A 15,003-nucleotide genomic window follows, 5' to 3' on the forward strand; every position below is an offset into this window, starting at 1 on the left:
GGGAACGTCTCGGTTACGTATGTAACCCTCATTCCCTGAAGGAGGGAACAGAGACGTCACGTCCCGTCGCCACGGCTGCTGTACCACCGCTGAGCGGCCGGGTCACCGGCTCGGCTCCTCAGCGAAAACCTAGTATGCGTTGCACCGCCTGCCTTTTCATGCTCACGCTGTGATCAGCGGCAGCTGGATGCAATCATCGCATGCCAATGTGCATTGGCTCGTTTAGTTTACACTCGAAGTGGATTGGTCTCTCTAAGCAAGATCCCAATTCGTCGGTCACCGATGTGACATCTCCGTTCCCTCCTTCAGGGAACGAGGGTTAACATATGTAACCGAGACATTATGTATAAATATATTTAATATATAAACATAACATTTTTCGTAAATATATACATGCATGTATGTGTATTTATATAAACATAATAAATATACACAGTATACATAGATATGTTATGTAAACAAACACTTTTATTTTGAATACGATTAATCGTTTGACAGCACTAAACATCAGTCGAGTGTTTGAAATAAATCCTTCTGTGAGATGATGTGCTTCTTACACAGAATAAGGCACGCTACATATTACATAGCCTTTATCCCTGCTTAGAATACTATGTCGATTAGCATTGCATTATTATATACTTATATGTATTTATATATATATATATATATATATATATGGCGTTCGGATGGAGATTTACTGCTGATCATAGAACCATGCTTCACTGACAAGATGCGCATGACTAGCGCATTCGATTAATTAATTTTTGAATTAATAAATTAAGTGTGCATTGCATGTATAAGCTGGTAACCTCGCTGTCTCGTCTCAGTTCTTCCCCAATGGAAACGCGTTCGCCACGGGCTCGGACGACGCCACCTGCAGGCTGTTTGACCTGCGTGCCGATCAGGAGCTGATGGTTTATTCTCACGACAACATCATCTGTGGGATCACCTCCGTGGCCTTTTCCAAAAGCGGACGCCTGCTGCTCGCCGGCTACGACGATTTCAACTGCAACGTGTGGGATGCTCTTAAAGCCGACCGTGCAGGTCAGTGTGAAAGAGGAGGTCTCCTGCGGTCATAGTGATGCATGGGTATATTTCACAAACCCGCATCTGAAACTTACTGACGAAGCCTGCGCTTTGGTGTGATCAAAGACCTGAACAAACGAATCTATGTCTACAGTCCTTTAACATAAGAGCGACGAGGCTCCTGGTGTCGTTCACTTCCAGTTATTTAAGCAGTACATTTTGTTATGCTGCTTGCTGCTTGATACTGGTAATTAATGTCGTCTTATTTTAATGTATTGCATTATGGTTTTTAGCACAAATATTTAATATTTTAAGGATAATTTTCCGATTCTTTTTTCACTTTATTTTGATTTTCTCCACCTCAGCGGGTTACACCATACAATTACAGATATAGAGTGATTGATGACATGTATATGTACTTATTCTACACAAATAAACAGCAACTCTGAATATAACAAAAAAAAACAACCACAAAAAAGGTTAGTGAATAATAATATACCAACATAATGATTTTAAAATAAACAGTTAAATAAATAAATAGAAGGCCATAAAAAGCTTGGTCATCCAAACAAATATGCACATTAACATCACAGGTGTGAGAAAATGATGCTCAAGATGAAGTAGACTAGTAATCTATATATTGGGGGAGGGGAAAGGGTTACTGCTGGAGGAGTAATATACTCGGAGATTAAAGAACATTTCACTTTCCTAAACAATCTAGGAAAGGACCCCAAGTATTATAGAAATTACCAGAAGTCAATTTCATTGTGTGTCTGATTTTCTCTAGTTCATCCATAAAGAATGAGTGTTGTAGGCGATTTAGTAAAAATTTACCGATTTGGTAAAATGAAACATCTCACCAGGAGTGTTACAAAAGCTTCAACACAAGTCTTATATTTGGATATGTCAGGCGATAGAGAAAGGGTCCCAAATAAAGCTGCAACAGCCAGAGGTTTAATATGAATTTTGAGAACTTCAGATAATGTTTTAAAGATCTGGGATAACTTTCTGATTCTTGTAGTTGTTTACCTTTAGCGACTAATGAAGGAAGTCTCCCACATTCACAGAAAATAGTCCATCACCACACACACATCCTTATTGTGTGTCTGCTGCATGTCCCGTTTGCTCTGTTTCTGCAAACTATACGTATGCATAATAGCGTTGAACATCCTTTTATTTCAAATGAATGAATGAAAGTTTATTTCAAATGGATGTCAGATGGGATAAAACATGAGATGCGTGTCACCATAAGAGGTTCAGTATGAAGTGACGTGTGCATGTTTGTGTGTTTGCAGGAGTTTTGGCGGGTCACGATAACCGTGTCAGCTGCTTGGGTGTAACTGACGACGGGATGGCTGTGGCTACAGGCTCCTGGGATAGTTTCCTTAAGATCTGGAATTAAAGCCGTAAGGTAAACTGCTCATTTTCAGCTACTTATTTAACAGGTGACAGCAGTGCATTGATTTGTCACACCATTCCTGGCATCAGCTGGTATTCAGGGCTTAAGACTAGCTGCGTCCCAAATGATGCAATTCTACAATATGTACTTATGCACTGTGTACTAGTGTATGAATTATAAAAGGCTATTGCTACGACGATTTCAACTGCAACGTGTGGGATGCTCTTAAAGCCGACCGTGCAGGTCAGTGTGAAAGAGGAGGTCTCCTGCGGTCATAGTGATGCATGGGTATATTTCACAAACCCGCATCTGAAACTTACTGACGAAGCCTGCGCTTTGGTGTGATCAAAGACCTGAACAAACGAATCTATGTCTACAGTCCTTTAACATAAGAGCGACGAGGCTCCTGGTGTCGTTCACTTCCAGTTATTTAAGCAGTACATTTTGTTATGCTGCTTGATATTGCAAACTGGTAATTAATGTCGTCTTATTTTAATGTATTGCATTATGGTTTTTAGCACAAATATTTTACTTAATCAGGATAATTTTCCGATTCTTTTTTCACTTTATTTTGATTTTCTCCACCTCAGCGGGTTACACCATACAATTACAGATATAGAGTGATTGATGACATGTATATGTACTTATTCTACACAAATAAACAGCAACTCTGAATATAACAAAAAAAAACAACCACAAAAAAGGTTAGTGAATAATAATATACCAACATAATGATTTTAAAATAAACAGTTAAATAAATAAATAGAAGGCCATAAAAAGCTTGGTCATCCAAACAAATATGCACATTAACATCACAGGTGTGAGAAAATGATGCTCAAGATGAAGTAGACTAGTAATCTATATATTGGGGGAGGGGAAAGGGTTACTGCTGGAGGAGTAATATACTCGGAGATTAAAGAACATTTCACTTTCCTAAACAATCTAGGAAAGGACCCCAAGTATTATAGAAATTACCAGAAGTCAATTTCATTGTGTGTCTGATTTTCTCTAGTTCATCCATAAAGAATGAGTGTTGTAGGCGATTTAGTAAAAATTTACCGATTTGGTAAAATGAAACATCTCACCAGGAGTGTTACAAAAGCTTCAACACAAGTCTTATATTTGGATATGTCAGGCGATAGAGAAAGGGTCCCAAATAAAGCTGCAACAGCCAGAGGTTTAATATGAATTTTGAGAACTTCAGATAATGTTTTAAAGATCTGGGATAACTTTCTGATTCTTGTAGTTGTTTACCTTTAGCGACTAATGAAGGAAGTCTCCCACATTCACAGAAAATAGTCCATCACCACACACACATCCTTATTGTGTGTCTGCTGCATGTCCCGTTTGCTCTGTTTCTGCAAACTATACGTATGCATAATAGCGTTGAACATCCTTTTATTTCAAATGAATGAATGAAAGTTTATTTCAAATGGATGTCAGATGGGATAAAACATGAGATGCGTGTCACCATAAGAGGTTCAGTATGAAGTGACGTGTGCATGTTTGTGTGTTTGCAGGAGTTTTGGCGGGTCACGATAACCGTGTCAGCTGCTTGGGTGTAACTGACGACGGGATGGCTGTGGCTACAGGCTCCTGGGATAGTTTCCTTAAGATCTGGAATTAAAGCCGTAAGGTAAACTGCTCATTTTCAGCTACTTATTTAACAGGTGACAGCAGTGCATTGATTTGTCACACCATTCCTGGCATCAGCTGGTATTCAGGGCTTAAGACTAGCTGCGTCCCAAATGATGCAATTCTACAATATGTACTTATGCACTGTGTACTAGTGTATGAATTATAAAAGGCTATTCACTGCGACAGTTGAGTGCATGAAGTGTCCAACATTCCACACTTCATTTTTTTGATTATTTAAGTGCATCATCTGGGTATTTAAAGGGCTCTTTTTCTTTTTGGCATGTCAAGTGTGAACACACTATTACTCGCACCATTTATACTACAAAACATCATAGACAAGTCCATAAGTGTGCGATTTGGGATGCACCTTGTGACTAAATAATAACAAATGCATCCGAGACATTGTCTGTTTGAACGTATCATCGTTTAAGGTGCATCCTCAGCAGCTTTCTGATGCCAAACACCCAGCAGTGATGTCAGATTTGCCAAAAATAGTTGTAATGAGCTGCTGCTGCCTCAAACAGTGCATCTCTGCTGCCACCTGCTGTTAAAAACGCATGCCTTGGGTCACAGCTGATCATGGATAGGCTTTCTTGGGTCACTGAAACGTTTTCACGTTTTCTTTTTCCCCTTTCTTTCTTTCCAGATCGCATTCGGACTCTAAGGTTGACTGGAAGACCATTCCAAAATGAAAACGTTTTGATTTTATTCCCCTCTCTCCTTCTCAAACACAACAGAACTGACCCCAACATCTATAAACGACATAAGAGCAAACATTTCTTCTTTGGGGAAAAAAAAAAAAAAAGAGCACAATTGTTACACTCAGCTAGATTGTAGTTGGTAAGTGGATAAAAGTTGATAATTGTGCATCCTTCTGGGACCATTTTCTGATACTGTATTGAGAGAACATGAGACACTCATTCCACTGCTATTGTTATCATGCTAACATCTATCTTTAACATGAAAACAGGAGGTTTTTCTAAAAGAAACTAGCTCGATAGCTTTATGGGCCTTTTTTGGACCTCTCCCCAGTCAGGATCGCAGGCGTGCTTTTGTCTCCTAGTTTTTAAATGTTTCGGGATCAAATTTATAGTTAAGAATTCAAACAAGCGTGACGTTCTCCAAGTCGTCGTGAGCTTCTTTACGTCAGTAAACGGTAAAGGATTTGATCAGGGGTCCACTAGCTGCTATCAGGCCTGTATATTTAGTCCCAGGAAATTTGATTATTAATGTTTTTTTTGTTTTTTTTTGTCTAGTTGCGAATTTTTGTTTGCACAAGTAATACAGTTTTGCAGATACGTTAACTAACCAAGCACGTGCTGTTCATGATGACGAATGCTTGATTTACGAAGACGAAACCATGTCAATTTTAACCATACTTCTCCTCATGCTTTTTTGGAAAATGTAGAGTAATTCAAGGAAGATTAACCAATCATTTTAATAATTTTATTTTATATTTTTCTTATCTTTGATGTTGGAGGATGTTGAAGGAGGGGTGGGCAGTTCTTAATTTTTTGGTTTCAGCAGAGGTGCCCGTTTTGTGCTTGGAAAACAGTTACTACTCTGTGAATGACATGTTGTATAAATCAATGTTTGAAAATAATATTGAAAACTTTTTAAGTTAAAAAAAATATAAAAAAATAAAAAAAATCTTATTTTGGTTGTCTGCCATGGGTGGGAAACTCGTAGAATTGCTTAAAAGAGGTGCATATGGAACTAAATCCTTGATGGTTTTTTTTAATTTTTTTTTTATAACCTGTTAAATAGATCATCACAGTATTTATTTTCTTTTTTTTTTTCTTTTGCTACTCTGTGCATACACAATTAAGTTTAACTTTCAAAGCTATGCACTTAAGAGAAGCAAACATGTTGATCACAACAGCGAATGGTGAGTTGTTCTGTCCCTGGAGAGTTTGTGAATCCCACACACACACACACACACTGACCCTGTACAAACACACACACTCAAATAACTAGAACAAAGAAATCTCTCTCTGTAGCAAAAGACACATTTCAGATACAAAGACAGTGCTAGAGACATTTTGTAACAAACAGGTTTTTTTGTTCTTTAATAAAAAAAGGGGGAAAAAAAAGGACGCAGCATTTGAATGGCAGAAATTTCTGTTGTTCCCTCTTGACATGTATCAAGAAAAGCGCTCTTTCCTTAGCTGTAGTGGCATTTCTTCCATTCTGTTATTTCTCTGCAACATTCTGTACAAAAAAAAACAAAAAAACGAAACAAAGTGCTGTCGTTGTGCGTTAGGCCTGGAGTTGGCAAGAAAAACAAAACAAAAAATGAACTAAATTTGCTTTTCTTTCTCCCTCTCTTCCCTGTCCTCTCCTTGCCTCCCTCCATATGAATAACTTACAGCTCTGCATTCCCACTGTACCCTTATCCATCTTTTGTATTTAATTTTAAAGTCAGTGTACAAGAGAAAGCTGGATGCAAGATAGAAACTATATTAAAATGTACTGTTATTTAAGATGTAATAAAAGCAGTTTGAGACGATTTTGTTGTTTCTCTCTTTTTTTATGATTTACTGGGTTGTTCAGCATGCCTGAAAAGAGATATTGTACTTTAAGCATGAAGGAAAGCTACATTTATTTTTATGCCAAAATGTTAAAAGATAATGCACAAAAAACTTTTGTCTATAGGTGGTGCTATAACCAAACTTTAATAGTAGGTTTCCTGCTCATTTACAATGTAACATACCACAGTATTTTTGGTACTCTATACTCTAACACATTCAGCCACTGTCATTTTAGACCCCCCCCCCCCCACTGGACGTTATATTTTGACAGATGGATGATGAAACTGGTCAGGGGATGATTACAATAAAGGACTTTAGATATACAAAGACAGTTCACACATATTACTTGAATGGGAGAAATTACAACACGCAATATGGCGGAATAGTCCCGCCTTCTAAATAACACACTATTCCCTACCTTAGTCCACAAACAGTCTAATTGAAGCACTGAGTGAACAAATTCGGACACTCCGAATAAAGGCATTCATTTTTGCATAGTTTGTGCTTACCGTTTTATAATAATTAGAAACTTAGCAAACTGCCAGGTCCAGTATTAATGAAAGGATTTATGATGATTAGCATGGCCCTTATTTTTGTAATCTGCTCTCACCCGCCCAGTCAACTCTTCTTCACGAGAAATGGAAACAAACCAAATTTCGCTGATCTTGGACTACATTTGGGGTGTGCTCAACAAAACTGAAATTCTGTCTTAATGACCATAACAGCACACAATTAATAATTATACAAGGCCATTAGTAAACTGTGAATTAGGTTAAACGAGAACACAGAACGGTGTTGTCAGCCATCCTGAGTTCGAGTCCCAGCTCGCGGATCTTTCCTAATCCTGCCCCCCTCTCTCTCCCACTTGGCTTTCTGTCCACTTACTGTCCTATTGAAATAAATGCATACAATAAAATAAAAAAAATCTTAAAAAAGGTTAAATTACAACGCTGCTAATGAGAACCGATCTTTGAAAGTTGCGATTTGATCTAGATCGTGATGACAGTCCGGCATGTCCTTCAGCCGCAAAGTTCAATGTTAAAAAGTGAAATTACTGTACTCGTGAAGAAAGTGAACTTGGAACAAAACTGAGATTTATGATGATCCGACAATTCCTTCAACCACAGTACTGCTGCAGATTTTGGTGCTCTCAGACAATCTGCATAATGAACTGCGTTTGTTCTGTGAGAGGAGTCCGTTGTACTCTTGATTAAGCGCAACACCTCTTTCTTGCATTTACATTGTTTGCCCAGGTACCAGGATCTTTTTTTTTTTTCGTTTTTTCTTTTGGGGGCGGGGGCTTTTATGCCTTTTTTATTTGGATAGGACAGTAGAGCGACGACAGGAAAGCATTGGGTGGAGAGAGGAGAGCAGGATCAGCAAAGGACCTTGAGAAAGATATTAACCGCGAGGCCATTGGCGCCGACACCAGGATCTTTATTTAGGAAGTCCAGGGGCCCGTTTCAGAAAGGAGGTTAAGTGAAAACTCTTGAGTATGTTAACCCTGAAATGAAGGAAACTTTGGGTTTTCCGTTTCAGAATGGGAGGTTTGTCAAATCAGAGACAGCAGGGTAAGTCAAGCCCATTTCGGAAAGAGAGGTAACTTCGAGTCAGTTACCATGGTAACGTAACTCTGAACCTAACCTGGTTGGGAGCAGGTTTTCTTCAGTAAACCCAGAGTTTCTTTTGGTCTCATCCCCCTTTTTAAAGCATAAGCGATGTTTAAATACCTCACTCATTCACGCTGCAAAAATGCCTTTATTGCTGAGAATTTTTGTCGTATTTCAAGTACAAATATCTAAAAATTCTTAAGTCAAGATGCATTTTCTATATGTGAAAAATTATATAAGATATTTAGTCTTGTTTCCTGGGGGAAACAAGTGCATTTTAATGTAAAAATTATCCGCCATATGGTAAGGAAAATAATCTATAAACTATTATTATATACTCCCCCGCCCCCCAAATTTTTTTTATGTAGAAAATGTATTTTGATTTAAGAATCTTCAGATATTTTGACTGGAAACAAGAAAACAAATTCTAAGTAAGGAAAGCATTTTTTTGCAGTGCAGGTATTCATTCATTGTGCATATTTTTATATGCTGCATTAATTATAGGGATTTATTTTATTTTTTTTTGCCATATTCACATGCATATTTATTGGCGCGGTACCATTTTTAAATGGTAGTTTTCTATAAAACATCGGAGATGCAGAGCACATTAGTAAGACCGCTGTAAGCAGAGTGGTAAGGAAAGTGTGCATCGCTCTCACGCTTTTTCTTAGAATTGTTGTGTTGTTTCTTGAGCACAAATCCATCAAAGAGGAGTTTCATAGGACTGCAGGTCAATGTTGTCGAAATCGGTTTAAACGAGGCTAATCTGATAAATTATGTTCACTTAATTTATTGCTGTGACCTCTGGAAATAATCCAATAATTAGATTTCCTTCAGGATTTCCAGTCTGGTTGGATGCATTGATGACACGCATATATCTATCATCACACCTTCTGAAAATGAAGCTGATTACTGCATGGAATGGAAGGATGCCAGATGGAAGGGTAGAATGAGATATATGTCATAACCACATCTGTTAAATAAACACAAATTATTCACAATTTATTTGGTCATCTTTATATCCTACAAATACAAAAGCAACAGTTATTCTTTTTCCTTTTGAATTTTAAAATTCTTCTAATACTTGACCATCTCCTCTTCATTTGTCACTGGTGCCCCCCCCATTTTGTGAGTCTCTGCCTTCTTGCTGTTGACTAACTACATGTTTATTAGATGTTTATTTCACTTCTCTAAATAAGAAATGTAATGGGTTGGATTAGAGAATTTTTAATTATGTGAAAATAGCGTTAGACTATGGAAAAAGCTGCTGCATATTGAAATAGACACTGAATGATATCCTTAACGTATACTTCCATGTTTGTGACATGGTCCCGGGAAATGATCTTAAGGATGCATCACAAACAACGGAGGTGAAAAACGTCCAAATTTCGAGAAATGGTTTCAGTCATCTTCTAGGTCTCGCCATCCTCGGTAGGTCGCCGTCAGCACAACGATCATAGCCAGGAGTCGCAGTTTAATCTGCAGAGAGAGGGAAGGCAAGTTCCAGATTGGACGAAGTCGCTGGAACACGGCAGATGCTTTGCCGATGTGGCAGATGACATCTCGTTCTGCATCCCCATTTGAGGAGACGACACTGCCAAGATAAGTGAAGTTTGCAACTTTCTCCACTTTTTTCCCATCGATTGTAATTGGTACTCTCGAGTTTACATAACCAATGCGAACGACTCTAGTCTTCTGTCCATTAATTCGGAATCCAGCGCTGGCCGCTTGATTTTCTAGGGCCATAGTGAGGTCTAATAGGGCAGTTTGAGTCGGGCCGAGAATGACAATATCATCGGCAAAGTCGAGATCGGTGAGGAAGAGATTACCAACTGTCCAGGGTATGCCGATGTGTAGGCGGCCGATGGAGTGGCGGGCGACAAAGTCGATGACAAGGAGGAATAACATCAGTGAAAGCACACACCCTTGTCAATACCCACGCCAGTTTCAATCGTGAAGAAATCAGTTATTCCTTCTTCCATCCGTACACAACATCAAGAGCCTTGGTAAAGGTTGAGAAAGATGTCTACAAATCGAGATGGAATTCCATAAGCCCAGGCTATCTTCCATAGCGTTTCTCAGTGCACCGAGTCAAAGGCCTTGACAAAGTCGATAAAGTTCAGTGAGATCCATTTTTGGTATTACAGTCATTGTTCTATCACTTGTCGCAGAGCAAAAATCTGCTCAATGCAGGATCTGCCCCTTCGGAAGACCAGGACAATAGAGAATACCTTTACAGGTACAGAGAGAAGGGTAATACCCCGCCAGTTATCGCACTTGGAGAGATGGCCTTTTTTTGGGAGCGTGAAGATCATACCTCGTTTCCATTCCTCAGGGACTGCTGAGGTTGCCCAGCAAGCATTGAGCAAATCCGTCAGGGCATCAACTAGGCAATGGTCACTAGATTTAAGTAGTTCAGGTGGGATCTTATCCAAGCCTGCAGCCTTGCCATTCTTGAGTGCCCGGATCGCATTTTTTGTTTCCGCTGCTGTGATCATGTCAAGATTTACTGGTAGATCGGTTATAGGGTTTAGGAGGCTGGGATCGAATACTGTGGTTGGCGCTGGCTGGTTTAGGACTTCCTTGAAGTGCTCAACCCACCGACGCTCGTGTTCTTCTTGAGTAGGAAGGGCCCTGCTGTCCCGATCTTTGATCGGTGCCCTGCTTCCAGATGGTGAGCTGGTAAGCTCTCGAACGATCCGATATAGCGTACATGTATTGTTTCGATTTGCGGCTTCTTGTGCCTCGCTCCATTTCTGATCGACCCACTCACACTTCTCATAGTCACGTCTGCAACTTTGCTTTACTTGTCGATCCAAGTCCATATACTTAATCATGCAGCTTTGTGTTCTGTATCTATGCATGCTTGATCCTGGACTTACTTCACATGCCGCCGTTCATCTATCAATGCCCATGATTGAGGTTGGATCCAGCGTTCTCTGAAGGTGCCCCGTCGGCAACCTATGGCCGCCTCTGCTGCGGTTACCAGGGTGTCTCGAAACTGCTCCCAACGAGAATCCAGGTCATGTGGGGGGCCCAATAGTTTGATGCGGTTCCGGTCCGCAACATTATACTGCTGCAATACGACCAGGTCTCAAAAGTCGTGCGACATCAAAAGGCTTTGGTCGCTGGCCACGGGCTGGCAAACGTCGTAATCGAAGTTGGCAGGTTGTGACGAGCAGCAAGTGGTCAGTACCCACATCGGCACCCCGATAACTTCGCACGTCGAGGATGGACGAGCGCCAACGCTTGGTGATGCAGACATATTCAATCTCGTTGTACACTCTGCGGGTGCCCGGGGCTTTCCAAATAACTTTGTGGATCCGCTTGTGTGGGAAGTATGTGTTCATGACCACAAGTCCTTGTGCAGCACAAAAAGTCAGGAGTCGCATATCATTGTCATTGGTTTCGGTCACTGAACCATGGGGGCCAATCACATGAATGCTTGCCTTTCCTTGCTGATCTGGGCATTGAGATCGCCTGCAACGATGACTAGGTCATGGCGCGGGATACGGTTGAGCTCAAGTAGCAAGTCATCATAGCAAGTGTCCTTTTCCACATCTGAGGCATCTTCTGTAGGCACATAGACCTGAATGAAGGTTAGTTTCAAATGTATGCCTTGTAGCCGTACGGAAATTATTCTGTCCGAGACAGGTTGCCACCAAAGTGGGCACGATGCCGCTCGGCGGGAGAGGACAATCCCCACACCGCAGACATGGTCACGGTTGTGGCCGGAGTATATGAAGGTCTTATTGTCACTTATCAACTTCCCACTGGCCGTCCAACGGACCTCGCCAATGCCAAGGATGTCAAGGTGATATTGGTCAAATTCTCCCAGGAGTTGCACCAATTTGCAGGTAGAGAACAGAAATGATGATTTGGCGTTGAGGATCTTGACATGCATCAGGGGTCGGACATTCGAATGACTTTGTTCCGACACCATCATCCGTGGTCGGCAGTCATCTCTGCCACAGTAAGCACATAAGGGGTCACTTCTTGTCGTTTCTGTAACAGCAAGGGTTTTTACGGGGTGGGGTCGCTGGCCCCACGCCCAACCCTCCTCCTTTATCCGGGCTTGGGACCAGCATGGGCTAGACCCCATCATGAGAATGATATTTAATGTCAAATGTTTGTAAAGTCACTTAGCCTACACACATTAACGCTTAATGCTTAAAGCTCTACCTGATTGAATTGTTTTTATTTCATTTTTAGCTGCTGCCACATTCTTTTTTTTTTTTTGCTGTGGGATACCATGAAAATGAATATTAGTTAAATAATCTACAGTTCCCTTTCAGTCAGTCACATTCAACGTCACGTCGGAATGTACCGACGAATTGTGATCTTGTCTGAGAGTCCTATCATCTTGGAGTGTAAACTAAATGAGCCAATGCATATTGGCGTGCGAGATTTGCATCTCGCGCTCCGCCCCGCAGCGCGGGTATATATGTGAAAGCGGGTGCAATGCACATTCAGCTTTTCACTTCGGAACCGAGCGGTTGTTGACTGTTCTGCTCTGCTGTCGTCCTCGTGAGACTGACGCGCTATGAGTGCACAGGGAGGAGCTTCAGAGTGTTGGGGTGATGGCGCTGCAGCCATCCCCTGGTTACCCTGTTCGCCTCAGCACTAAAAGAGCAAATTTCCCTAAAAGAGCAAACACGGGTGTGATGTTGAGTCTTTATTGAGTCTTTTATCAATTACATAGTTTTAATTAAAAAGCATTATGTCATTACTCATGTTATAGCATTTTAAATGTAATACATTCTGACATGTAATATGTCCAGTAAGTATAAGATATTCACATTGTTGTATTCATGTCTGTAAGATGTGGTTCTTAGTTCAATGAGTGCTCCTAACTTGATCGATTCACCCACAAACTGAACATCATTTAAAGCGGTCATGAACTGAGAAACCAGAATTCCCTTGATCTTTTGACATAAGACTATAAAAACATCCGGTAAGTTTCAGAACTCAAAACTTTGTCGTTAGTCTAAAAACAGCAAAAACAGGACAGAAAATAGCCTATAGCTTCTAAATTGTTTCTTGATGTAAAAACCTTGATAACATTATAAGTGGACCTCAGAGAACAGCACAAAATAAAACAAAAAACAAAGGCAGTTCATGCCACCTTTAAGAACTTTTTTGTTCTCATTATTTCAAAATATGCATCACATTTCCAGACTTCAAGGCTGCTATAACTTTTACGAGCCAGCAGATGGCGCTATTGTCGATACTTTTAAGGCTTAAGGACTTCTTACTCAACCAGGAAAAGCCTCGGAGCTTCATGACGCTTCATTTCGCTATTCCTAGTAGATCCGACGCAGTGACAACCTTTGTTCGTTTCGACGACTCGTTTTTCGCGTCGCGTTTGTGGAGGAAGGGCCTTTGAGTTATAATTATATGGTTATAAAAGAACGTCTGACTGACTGTGTTTTGTTTTTATTTTTTCACTTTACCTGAATAAGCCACATCATTTGAGCTATTGTTGCACAACCCTGCGCAGTTTAATAAGCGCAATCATAATAATAATAAATCGAGATGTGCACTGAACTCAACGGAGACCTCCACGTCACACGCAGGGACCCGGTGCACACGAGCTTCCGGTATCCACGCCGTCTGACCGCAGTGAATCACGGGATACGAGTTTTTGACCCAATCGTGACATCACAAAAGGCGTTGGATTAAACTACATCTCCCACAAAAGCCTCTCCTGATTCCAAGGAAAGCCCCGTTCTGGCAGCTCCTTCGCTGAATTACAGCCTCCTCCGCTCCATGTTATTGAGGGGAGAGGAGCGGGACGGAGGCGACGGATCCGTCATGGAGCAGCTTTAGGAGAGATAAAGCACAAGCTCCTCTAGCCCTGCGCAGAAATCACACACCGGCAGGAGTCTATCAGGGACGGCGGGCGAGAGCGCGGTCATGCGGTGCGCGGACAGCAGAATCTGAACGCGTCTGCGGTTATAAAGATGAGCGCGGAGCAGCAGCGCGACCCGACGCGGGCGGAGGTGCAGCGGCTGTCCCGGGAGCTGGCGGAGACCACGCGGGAGAAGATCCAGGCGGCGGAGTACGGGCTCGCGGTGCTGGACGAGAAGCAGCAGCTGAAGCAGCGGTACGACGAGCTGGAGGCGGAGCACGAGACCGTCCGCCAGGAGCTGGAGCAGCTGCGAGAGGTATAACGCGACGCGGCGCGATCATCAGTGCTGCGCCTGCATTAAGTAGCTGGCGTCAAAATGCTGGCATTATGTCGACGACATGGCGAAGTCGTGGCTTGTTGTGTTTGAAGACGGTGAAATGCTGATTGTGTTGCTGGATGAGCCAGAAAACACTGTCCCAATCCGATGATTCCTTCCTCCGGTCGCATTTTTCACAAATGTGTCACTTTCCTTTGATGTCCCACAATTCTGTGCGTGCGGCGGTTGTTGGGAAGAAAAAATAAGTTTTCTGATGGAGCAGATGGATAAGTCATAAATTCATAAATTTGATTCAGTTTCTAGTAGTAAGCTTTGTAGTGATATATATATGTATATGTATATGTATATTAGTGCTGTCAAACGATTAATCGCATCCAAAAGTTTTTGTTTACATAAATTTATTATATATATATAAATACAAACACATGCATGTATATATTTAAGAAAATATGTTATGTTTCTATATTAAATATATAATATAAAATATAAGAATATTAATTTATAAATGTATAAACGTAAATATTTTCAAAATATATACTGTATGTATTTATATATACATAATAAATATACACAATACACACATATATATTATGCAATTAATCGCAATTAAT

The 15,003-nt window shown here is 40.8% G+C and overlaps 2 protein-coding genes across 5 annotated transcripts in view; both read left to right on the forward strand.

Moving 5' to 3' along the window:
• The window catches only part of LOC107669029 (guanine nucleotide-binding protein G(I)/G(S)/G(T) subunit beta-1-like), a 78,629-nt gene extending 72,288 nt beyond the window's left edge, over positions 1-6,341 (forward strand). For all 4 annotated transcript variants that reach the window (XM_016461130.1, XM_016461128.1, XM_016461131.1 and 1 more), the window contains exons 9-11: positions 828-1,044; positions 2,322-2,437; positions 4,710-6,341. In XM_016461130.1, the coding sequence (XP_016316616.1) occupies positions 828-1,044; positions 2,322-2,428 (324 nt within the window). In that variant the 3' untranslated portion in view covers positions 2,429-2,437; positions 4,710-6,341. The remainder of the gene's footprint in view (positions 1-827; positions 1,045-2,321; positions 2,438-4,709) is intronic.
• Positions 6,342-14,167: 7,826 nt separating this feature from the next.
• Positions 14,168-15,003, forward strand: part of LOC107669024 (protein bicaudal D homolog 2-like) — a 42,491-nt gene continuing 41,655 nt past the window's right edge. Inside the window, exon 1 of the mRNA XM_016461115.1 lies at positions 14,168-14,371. Coding sequence (XP_016316601.1) covers positions 14,168-14,371 — 204 coding nt within the window. The remainder of the gene's footprint in view (positions 14,372-15,003) is intronic.

Source organism: Sinocyclocheilus anshuiensis, unplaced genomic scaffold (genome assembly GCF_001515605.1).
Source record: "Sinocyclocheilus anshuiensis isolate Anshui unplaced genomic scaffold, SAMN03320099.WGS_v1.1 scaffold516, whole genome shotgun sequence".
NCBI classification, from domain to species: domain Eukaryota; kingdom Metazoa; phylum Chordata; class Actinopteri; order Cypriniformes; family Cyprinidae; genus Sinocyclocheilus; species Sinocyclocheilus anshuiensis.